The 10,979-nt window shown below is 50.6% G+C and overlaps 1 protein-coding gene across 1 annotated transcript in view; it reads right to left on the reverse strand.

The window, feature by feature from the left end:
• The window catches only part of LOC104512363 (sodium/potassium/calcium exchanger 3-like), a gene marked incomplete at both ends in the record, with an annotated part of 12,203 nt that extends 2,491 nt beyond the window's left edge, over nucleotides 1-9,712 (reverse strand). Inside the window, 2 exons of the mRNA XM_010155312.1 lie at nucleotides 1,858-1,932; nucleotides 9,636-9,712. Coding sequence (XP_010153614.1) covers nucleotides 1,858-1,932; nucleotides 9,636-9,712 — 152 coding nt within the window. The remainder of the gene's footprint in view (nucleotides 1-1,857; nucleotides 1,933-9,635) is intronic.
• Between the last annotated feature and the right edge of the window lie 1,267 nt (nucleotides 9,713-10,979).

Consider the following 10,979-nt stretch of genomic DNA (forward strand, 5'->3'; position numbering starts at 1 on the left):
CCCAAATCTTATGCCTATGTTACAGGGACAAGGAAAAAGTAAAACACATGGAAGTACTTCATGGAAAATTAGTTTAAATAGGATTAAAATTATTGCAGAAGTTGTTTGTAACAGGGCCAGAAACAGATCTCCAGAGGCCAGTTTCTTCTGCAGGATTCTCTATGGAATTACAGGGACAGTCATCCTGCAACAGTCAGTCTGCAACTCAGTGGTGCCCAGGTGAAGCTACGTGAGAAAAAGGGTGTTTGTTTTACAACTAGTGCATCTAAACTGTGGAATATCCAGAGGTTGATCTCAGAATCCGAAAAAGCATCCAGGCAGGAGGTGTGCACCCTTTTGGGCTGGACAGGACAGTTGGTGGTAGTCAGGTTGCTGATGGTTGAGGTGAGGCCAGCAGCAAGTCACCACCGTTCACGCTGCCAGTGTGCCGAGCACGTTACAGGCGCTGCCTTACCCAGTACCACGACCTGGATGCACGTTCCTGCGAGAAGCTCTCTCCCTCCATTATTTTTTGTGAGGTTGAAAACATCCCGGGTCTGCTCTCCACAGGTAATAGAGGGTGACTCGGGTGGTTTTCTCCCTCCCAAAGCAGCCCTGGCTCTCCAGGTCAGCCCACTCCTTTCCCACATACGGGTTGGTGTGAATGATGGTGGTACCATCCGCCATCATCAGACAGCAGTAAAAATTCTCTTTCCTAGAAAACCAGGCAGGAGTGGACACTTCCACGGGCTGCCGAGGCTTTTGCAAGGCAAGCCGAGCCTCTTCCCACACATTCTTGAGTGCTAACACCAAAGGAGAGCCATGGAAAGCTGGATGTTTTGAGGACGAGCTGTTCTAAACTGATAAAATCAATAGCTGGATGAGGAAACAAGGATGCGTGTTTCTTTTGCTATTGTGTAGCTACAGAACTGTTTAATTATGCATAAAATACAGAAATAAAAGACTTGAATGCCCCCAGAGGTCCTCTATGGGGTGAGAAAAAGCCTTGTTTGGTAGTGGTGGGTAACACCGGTTCAGAACTGTTAAAGCACACAAGGCTGTGATGTAGCACTGAGAAGGCAACAAATAACTAGAAAGCAAAGATGTGGTCAAGTGAAAGTAGCCTGCTAGGGCCCAGGGGCTTGGAAATCCCTGGTGTTTGCCAACACGATCCGTAAATACAGCTGAGGACCAGCCTTTCTGCTGACCGGTGCGGGAAACAGAGGCGTGGAGGAGAAGTGATGGAGCCCCTGCCCTGAGGAGCCACCCTTACTGCCAGGCAGACAGGCAGGCACCCCTTCCAGCGGGCAGTCCCGCTCCAGCTAGGCAGCATTCCTACCCGGCAGCGGCACCGGGAGACCCAGCACCAAGGCACCAGTGGCTGTGGGTCCTCCCCAGACAGGCAGCAGGAGCAGGGCGGGGCACAGCCCCCAGTCCCATAGGGCCGGGACCACACAGGGGCAGGACCCAGCGCCCCGGCAGCCAGCTTGCCCTCCCTGGGTGGGTTTTTTTATGGGGTTTGGTTTGTTTTTCAAATACCACCACATCTAAACTCCCCATGGCAGCTTTTCTTTCCCAGCCCGACACGTGGGGGGTTTCTCAGTTGTAAGTTAACAGTGTCTGAAACTCTGAAACCCCTCGTGGGTCAGTATTCCCCTGCAAGTCAAGAAACAAGATGTTACCATCTTCCAGGTTCCAGGGAAAGCGAGTGACCAGCCCGAAGCTGTAACGGAACCAAAGCACCGTTCTCTACATGGACAACATCCCCCCCATCTCGCAGCCATCCCAGTTGGCTCTCCCCTTCAAATATGCTACCACCACGCTCTGCTGAGGAGAACTGCTGCCTACGCAGCTCAGGGAACGCCTTCGCATACTTACTTCGCAAATCTTTTCCAGCGAAGGGACAAAGAAATCATCGCAGACGATTGCCAGGGCATAAAACATATACACAGCCTGCAAACAACAAGAGGGAAAGCTCAGTCTGGACATGGCCAGTGGTGTCCCAGCTTGTCTTCCGCTTGTTTTGGTACACACTTAAACAAATAGAAAATACTCTTGCAAGACAAATCCCTTGGGCTTTCTGGAGTTTGACAGATCACAAAGTGTTTCTCCAGAAGTTCTTACAAGCTATCGAAAGCTGTCAACATTCTCAGCATCGTAAAGGCTACTTTTAAATTTTTTTTTCAATTTTCTGGATATTTCTAAGATAAACAAATATTTTTGCCTTCCCCTTTCCCCCTTTCCCTGTTGCACGATGCAAGGCTTTTCTGTGATGCCACTATGTGAAAATCTAAACCCTAGAGGAGTTGTGTTTGAAACACCAGTGTTGGGGAAGGAGCAGCGACTGCAGTGCCTTGCCATCTCGTCTGGGATCCCAGTGATCCACCTAGGAACAACTTCCAAATGACTGAAACCCAAGGGTGAACACAAGGCTAAGGACACCTAGCAAATCAACTCTTTCCTTTGAAGCAGCATGTGCCCATAATGTGGGGACGTAAGGAGCTGGACATGGTACGGCAGGGCAGGGACCCCTGAGCTCTCACAGCCAGCCCTGGGGCCGGCTTCCAGCATCACAGCCTCTATCCTGTCTGCTGTGAATTCGGAACCCTTGTCCGGCCTCATCATGTACATCCCCCTCACGCTGGAAACGTACATCTCTGTAACATTTTGCTGGGGTTTCAGTGTTGTGAAATCTTTTCTAGTGTTTTAAAAACAGAACTTCTCACCCGTACTGTGCTTGAGAGCAAACAGCCCAAGAGAGAAGTCATTTGGTGATCTGGTGCAAATGCACTCATCCCTTTCTTCTTCACAGGATCATTCACAGACATTTCATTATTCACCTTTCCACTCCCAAAGTGAAACAAAACCGCGTTGAATGGCTCCACCTTTCTGTAACACCAGCCACGTCCCACAACAGATTTACTGTGACACGCCACGCAGCCCCAACAGTAACCACAGCCAAGAGAAGTGGCTGGTATTTGTAGCAAAACAGTGTATTGCGTTTGTAGAGGGGAGTTGGGAGGCGCAAAATGGTGGAGAGGACCAGGAATGTAAGCAAAATTCCAGGACTGTGCCAAATGCAGCAGAGACCTCGATCCGGTATAGGGAGCACTAACTGCTCACGGTACTAACAGTGTGAGCACAGATACAGGAAGCAAGTGGCACACAGACTGTGTGCATTATAGGAAGAAGGATCTGAAACAGCCCCAGACAGTTACACGGCCAAATCCCATGGAAAGACAAGGGATAGCAGGTGCCCGACTTCAGCTGGGATTTTTTGGTCTGCTAACCATATTAACCTGCAGCGCTTCATGCCGTCATTTCCATTCCCAAACACACCGTAATGCCTTTCAGGAGCACTAATCGGTACATCATCATCCCTATAAATTAAGCACATCCTCTATATTCGACATAATTGAGAGTTACGGAGCACGGGGCATCACACGGTTGGCTTAGGCTCCCTGCAATCTGCCACCACTGAGGCAGCCAAGTTCTCCCGGGAGGGTGGGTAAGGCAAGGGGGATGGAGAGAAGGGAATAAACCGGACCCGCAGGCACTCGGCAGACAAACCAGGTTGCTTCAGCATCTGCCTCCGCATGCAGCACACGCACAGCATCTGCCTCCTGCCTGGACCCTAAAGCCCCGCACAGTGCCACTCCCTGCCATGGACAGGGGTAACTTCCACTAGGCCAGGTTGCTCCAAGCCTCACCCAGCCTGGCCTTGGACACTTCCAGGGATGGGGCATCCACAGCTTCTTTGGGCAACCTGTCCCAGTGCCTCCCCACCCTCTCCGGGAAGGATTTCTGCCAGATGCCCAATCTCAGTCTCCCTCTTTCAGTTTAAACCCGTTACCCCTTGTCCTGTCACTCCCTGTCCTTGTAAAGGTCCCCTCCAGGTTTCTTGTAGCCCCCCCAGGCACTGGAAGGGGCTCTAAGGTCTCCCCGGAGCCTTCTCTTCTCCAGGCTGAACACCCTCAGCTCTCCCCGCCTGTCCCCATGGCAGAGGGGCTCCAGCCTGCGGAGCATCTCTGTGGCCTCCTCTGGACTCGCATATCTGTGCTCCACTAACCACAGGCAGGTACAAAAGCCACATCTCATCGCCTTCTGGTTCTTAGCATGCACAGCCACAACCCAAAAAGGTGACAAGGCCATTTTCCTTTGTCCCCCACGGCTTATGCAACTGTAGGCACATGAAAACAGGTGAAAAGGGGACTGGAAGGAGGATGGAGTAGAAAATCCAAGGTGCAGAACCATCCCTCACACATTCACTGGTGCCATCAGAGGTCATGGAAATGCCATGCTGCTAGGTCTGCCGAAAGCTCGGAGCCAAAGTCCACGGAGTTGGGGGATTGTTGTGGGTGACCAGGAAACCTGAACGCCGAGCTGACGGAGCACACCAGGCCGAGTCCACACTGACCAACACCCACGAGCACTTATTTCTAATGACCTCACTGTTGTCACCAATCTGGGTTTGGCTGGGACTCTTCCCTAATTTCATTTAACTGGCTGGAGTGGAACACAGTATGAAGTGTCCAATCTAGGGAGAACCTGGCTAGAAAATGGCTCAGTTCACAGACTGCAATGCTGGCAACCACCCTCAGCCAGTGAACACACACAGACCGTAACCATTACTTCCCTAAAAGTTGTTTGGGGGGCAGTTTGGGGGCTTTTTTTTTTGGTTGGTTGGTTGGTTGGTATTTTTAAACAAAGAAAGCTAAATAAGGTTCAGAGTTTGGTCCAGCAGGAACACAACCAAAACATTTAACTTTAGGTCAAGTCAGACTTGCAGAGATGGAGCCCAGACACCAGTCCAGCTGGTTTGGGTGGAAAGAAGGGAGACAGCATCAGGGCAAGCAAGCCTATTGGGGTGTCGGGCGTGGGGAACACAAGCAGCAATGCTTTGATGCTTTGCAGCCAGTGAGGTGGTACCAGCCTCCAAACTCAGTGTGAGAATCCGAGTCCCACCGCTTCTTCCTTCAGCTTGCACAGCTCTGTCCTCGCAGGCACCACGGAGCGGGAGGTTTAGTCCCCCAAGGAAAGCAACAGGGCAGCCCAGTCCCCCCAGAAACAGCCCTCGGGGACAAAGGTGGTGTTGGGGGAACGCAGGTGCGCTACAGGCAGAGCCGGAGCACAACAGCAGCAGGACAACATGATGGGCAGAACCAAACGATATGTCTTGGCCCCAACAACAAGATGGGTAAAACCCAAAAAGTAAGTCTTGGCTCCAGCATCGTTCAGTTTTGTTCGGATCAAAGTGGAGGCGTGGAAGTCATTAAGCAGGCAACCTACCTAAAGGACATTCTTCCTCCCCAGAAGGGCATTAAAATAATTCTGGAAATACGATGGCTCTGCATAAAGGGATTACAAATACCAGATTAAGAATTAGGCCTGATTTAAAAATGACGATTCTAACAAACAAGCATCAGAGAAGTAATTGCCATCTCTGCATCAAAGTAGATTCCATATTGCACTTGCAATACATGTTCTGTTGCACAGGACATTGGCGGTAATTTTCCATGGGTCCGTTAAGTTTCCTGTGCCAGTCTTCACACTCGGATTAAAACTTGCTTTACTGAGCTAAAGCAAGAAGCTTTTCATGAGAAAACTTCAGTGCTGCAGGAGTCAGCCAGCTCCACAGCACTGCCTTCTTCCCAGGAGAGCCTGGAAAGGAAGAGGCGCCCATCCCTGCTGCTGTCCCCACACACCTCGCGCCCTAGGGCACAGCCAAGGGCCATCTCTGAAACCTCTGCACCCCAGCACAGGACTTTCCTCAGCTCCCACTGCATCCCAGAGCCACTCCCAGCTCCTTTAGTGGAGAGAAATTAACAAAACTAACCCAGCCTAGGAAGGAACCCCCAGAGCCCAAGTTGGCAGCAGCCCGTGGTACCATGACAGGATCGGCGGGCGGCTGCCTGTATCCTGCAGCATCCCTAAACCAAGACATCCAGGGCACTGGAAAATCATGACCCGAATGAGACCCTTCTGTGCTCCACAAGTGAGATGCAGCCGGGTTTTGACTCCATGCACAAATAAAGACAGGATACATCCAGAGTGACCTGCATTTTCTGAGTGGCTCTGGTTGCAGCACCCCGTTCCCATGGCTACTTGAGCAATGGCGAAGGAGAAGCAAGAGGGACCTTCAGAAGCAGAGAGGACATGACAATAACGAATGGCAGCGACGCAATAGGTGATGAGTTCAAAGCAGCATCCTGGGGATATCAAACACCATGGCTCCAAGCCTGTAACGTGTTTAGTGGCCCACTCTCCCTTTAAACTGGAGTATTTTCAGCCCTGACCTGAAACTCTTGCTAAACTGTTCCTGCCTAGTTTTTCCCAGATTTTCCAAGGGTTTAGGGATTCACTGTCATCTTCACGAAGCGTCAGATTACGTTAGGTTAATACTGCACAGCCCCACCGTGGGATCTCCTGGGGTAGTTGTGTTTTCACTGTTATTAAACAACCGGGAGAAGACACTTTGGGAATCCCCTGGGACACCAGCTACTGCATCCCCCCCAAACCCCACTTACCTTATTTATCCCACTGCCCTACATTTGCTCCTGGTTTTCCGTCTGCTGCTACACCAGCCCTACCTTGGCGACTTTCCCAATTTCAAGTATGAGCAATGAGAGGGAGGAGAAAGAACAAGTTTTTACCAATGAAAGCAGTTTCAGGGGAGGTCAATGAACAGGAAAAGCACGACAGTGACCTGTTAACCCACTGTTCCCCCCACCTCTGCAGAGCCCCTTTGATTTTACAGCCCGGGTTCCTCAAAGCCACAAGGAAATTTCCACATCACCAGAGACCCCGTGACCCCACGACTCTGTCCTTTGCTCCCCACAAAGTCCATTCCTGTGGGCTTGATCAAACCTTTGGTAAATGGAGGGCGAAAACCAGAATGGGGGGGGTTAATCACCCCAACGCGACAACGACCTTGTTCAGCTCAGGCAGGTCGCTATGTGCTGACCATCGTCTATTTTGTCCGAGCATCAGCCTTTGCTTTGACAGCAGCTTCCAAACTCCACCACAGGAGATGGAAGCATTTGTCCATGCTGTTCCTTCCCGCTCCAACCCTGGACCAGGCAGCAGAGCCTGGGGGAGTTTCCTTGGGATTCACGGAGCTGGCAGCTAGGACAGGGAGATGCCAGGGAATGTCTGAGCTGGTGGCTGCTGTCTTGGACATGTACACTTTGTCACAGCCTCTGGCGGTGGAGAGGTGCCGCAGTGCCAAGAAGGGTGAATCCATGGGTCCTACACCTCGGGGACACACCAGCTGGAGCTCGGAGAGTGACAGAGCACCAACGGTCCGAGCTATCAGCCATGCTGCTTGCTGGAGGGGAAGAAACTGGCCGTGTTTCTGTGGGGACAGCAGATGTGTGCATCTAGATCTCATTAAAGCCAGGTTTTTCATTTATTCTCAAGTTGACAGTTCATCTTGAAATTTCAGTCCTTCAAACCCCATTTTGATAGATGTTAAAAATAGGTTCAGCTTACTCTGACTGACAAAAAAAAAAAGCCTGTGGAATGAGCTATCTCGAGAGCAACCCTGAAGCCCAAATCGTAGGCTGGAAAATGGCCCAACTCATAGTTTATGTAGTCCACTGTATGAGAGTACGGTGTGAGTTCCCTGTGAGCAGGAATCCCAACATACAGCCCAGGTCCTGTCTCTCTCAAATAGCCTGGAAAAACACATTCGGTAGTGTGGATACACAGGGATTAAGAAACATCTTAGCAACTGCTGTTTTTAATGGCCTCATCGTCAACTTATCGCTGCAGCTCAAGAGTTTTATATAAAAATTTCTGTGTCAAAACCCAAGAGATGTAAGGTTACAGGGTAGCAACGTGCTGCTACAACCATCACCTCCTGCTGTCACCACAGGAGCCTGCTGGCTGTTTTCCAAGCGGAGAGATGAATTTACCTGCGTACAGCCAACCCCTTTCTCCAAAAGCCCCCATTGCGTCACCCACAGGAGGGATGCCAGGGGCCAACAGGACTTTTCAAGGCTGCGTTACAGTGTTTACACGCTTTCTGCATGGACTAAGTTAGCACCACTCCTTGAGTTAACAGATGCTCCACACTGAGTTTTTCCTGTCAAAAGCACTGGCTGCCAGGAAAACACCTATCCAGCACCGGGAAGCAAACCCACGCTGGCCAGACACACGCCGAGGTGAGTGCGAAACCCCGCGGCTATGACATGGCCCCTGAGGCTGTGAAATTAAACGTACGAGTGTCAGGGAAGACCAGAGCAAAGGCTGCCTGGGATGCACGGGCAGGTCTCTGCAATGGCATTCCTTGGGACCACTCCTTGGGTCCTGCTTTCCACCAGCTGTTGAGAGGCTCCAGGTGCCGAGCTGCTCCATGAAAGACAGAGGGTTTATATGGATTTTTGGGATGCTTGTGAGTGCTAGTACATCCAGCTCAGGTCCAGGGCTCACCTTTCAAAACACCTCAAAGCTCAATGTTCCCATGGAAACTTGGAAGCTTTGAGCTTGCCAAAGTCAGTCATGATGGTACTCAACAAATTACTTCAGCCATTTAGCCAGAATAACATGGAGCACTCGCGTTACAATGTGCATTAAAGTAAGACGACATTAAAAAAAACTAAAGAATTTTCTTCATCTACCTAAGGAAAGTCAAGTAATGGATCTGGCAGGACTGCCTCCTTCCATGGGAGCTGAATGCAGCGTCCTCTGACAGTACGTGTCCAGTGCACCGACAGACCCAGCTTATTTAAATAAATTCACCCTGAGTATTGTGAATTTTGGCCGTAGCCGTGCACACCGCTTACTCTGCCTCTGTTTGGGGCAGAGAGCACACTCTGCCTCTGTTTGGGGCAGAGAGCACAATACTCCACACCCAAAATCGCTGAGATCTCTGATGTTAGTAAAGTCTTGTAAAGAGCAGCTATTTATGTCTTCATTTGGGAACTCTGGGGCAAATTCCTCGCTGGCCCAATATCCTCCAGTATTCCCAAGAGAATCCAGGACACCCCAATAAATGAACAGTTACAATCTTTTCTTTAATATATCTTCAGGAAGAAAAACCCACTGTTCCAACTTAACTACTCAAGGGAATTCTGGAAACCCAAACTTCCATTTTCAACCATTAATCCATCTGATAACCTCTTTAAACAGAAGCCCCCCCACTAATTCCCCTATCCTACAGCTATGTCCTACGGGGTTCCACAAGGATTTCTGGGGGAAGTTAAGACTTCACTTACTTTTGAAGGCAATTACATGGAAGCCCCCCCCCTTGCCCTGCCAACCCCGCAGCATCTTCATGCTTGGGGGCAGTGGGCTGGGGCCCCCAGCTGCTGGGGGGCTCAGCCAAGCCACTCTGGCTGGAGTAAGGTACCTCCCAGGAGTTGGCTCGTGACAGCACGTAACTGCGCTCACGGGCTGTACCGGGGCTTCTGAAAGAGGTTTGTGTAAAGCTGAAGTAGTTCTGCTCAGTGTAGTCACTGAAACCTGCTCTTGGCCACGACTGGGAGTAGAAGTGGGTGGGAGGTAGCATCAACCTAGGGCAAGCCCACCAAGACTGTGGCGAGCCCCCCACAAGCCCACTGAACCATATTGGGCCCCCAAGCCCACAGCGAGCCCCCTGAGCCCCCCGAGTCCTGCCCGCACCCACAGAAGCAACACGAGGCCACCCAACTTACACAAAGGACATGCAGGACCACCGCTCCGTGTCTCCTGTCCTCGTTGGTGAAGATGTCGTTGGGGAATTCATGGAGAGCTGCAGAAAAGCGGGGGGGAAAAGGAAAGCTCAGAGGTTTAATTGGCTTCTCAAAAGCACCGCATGACATAACCACTCAACCCAGCCTGGGGATGTATGCTGGCACAAGCCGGAACTGCGTGGGGCTTGGCAGCATTGCTCCGGAAAAACAGAGAGTAACAGCATTGGCTTGTGATACGCTGCTCTAAACCTCCATGGGAAAAGTGACCATGTAACGGCACTTGTTCCCTGATTACCGCTTGTACAGTGGCATTCCAGGGCTAATAACCCTAACCCCCTCCATTCCTTCCACTCCAAAGGAATGAGCACACAGTGAGAGGAGGTTTACACCTCACCCCAGCGTTATCACCCCATTTAAGTGCAACCAAGTCATAAAGGCTCAGAAATGACATGCTACAAGCGTCTGGACCAGATGATGGCCCACAATGTCACCCTGGAAAACAGCCCCATGTGATCAGCATGCCTTCATTACCCATTCCGTTTCCAACGTCAGGAACTCAGTAGAATCATAGAATGGTTTGGGTTGGAAGGGACCTTAAAGATCATCCAGTTCCAACCCCCCTGCCATGGGCAGGGACACCTTCCACTAGAGCAGGTTGCTCAAAGCCACATCCAGCCTGGCCTTGGACACTTCCAGGGATGGGGCATCCACAACATCTCTGGGCAACCTGTGCTGCAAACACAGCACTGCCGGCCATTTAAAGAAAAATTTCATTTACTCAAATGTTTCATTACTGTAATGGGCGTTAATTGGATTAATAAAGCACTTAAAGACAGCCTGCCAGTTAGGCTGCAGGAATGGCTTCTGGGAAAAGCAAGCATGAAGATGATGCTCTGGCAATTCCAAGTGCTTCTCAGTAATTCCGGACTTGAGCTGGTCAATAACTAAAACAATGGCTTTTTTCTAACAGCCGGTTCCACACACTCAGCCCTGAGTTGGGAAAAAAAGAAAATCAAGCTGCATTTTTCCTGGCTTTCACATCAGCATCATTAATAAAGCTTCAGTAATGGTAATTTAATTAGCAATTCCATAGATGATTACACAGAACAGCAACCCAACTCAGTTCTCGCAGCTCCGCTGAGCAAGAGGCAGCTACATCTTAGTTTTGTTACTCGTGCAAGCAAAGGCTCTACCCAAGAACTGTGTCTGCCAAGGGAAATCACCTTTTCTGCGCAAGGCTTTTACCTCAATACCGCCACCGGTGTTCCTGCGCACTGGTCAATGCCAGGATGAGTCCTAACTCCTTAGTCAGCGCGGGACTCGGCA

This window comes from Eurypyga helias, unplaced genomic scaffold, assembly GCF_000690775.1.
Source record: "Eurypyga helias isolate BGI_N326 unplaced genomic scaffold, ASM69077v1 scaffold14817, whole genome shotgun sequence".
NCBI lineage: Eukaryota > Metazoa > Chordata > Aves > Eurypygiformes > Eurypygidae > Eurypyga > Eurypyga helias.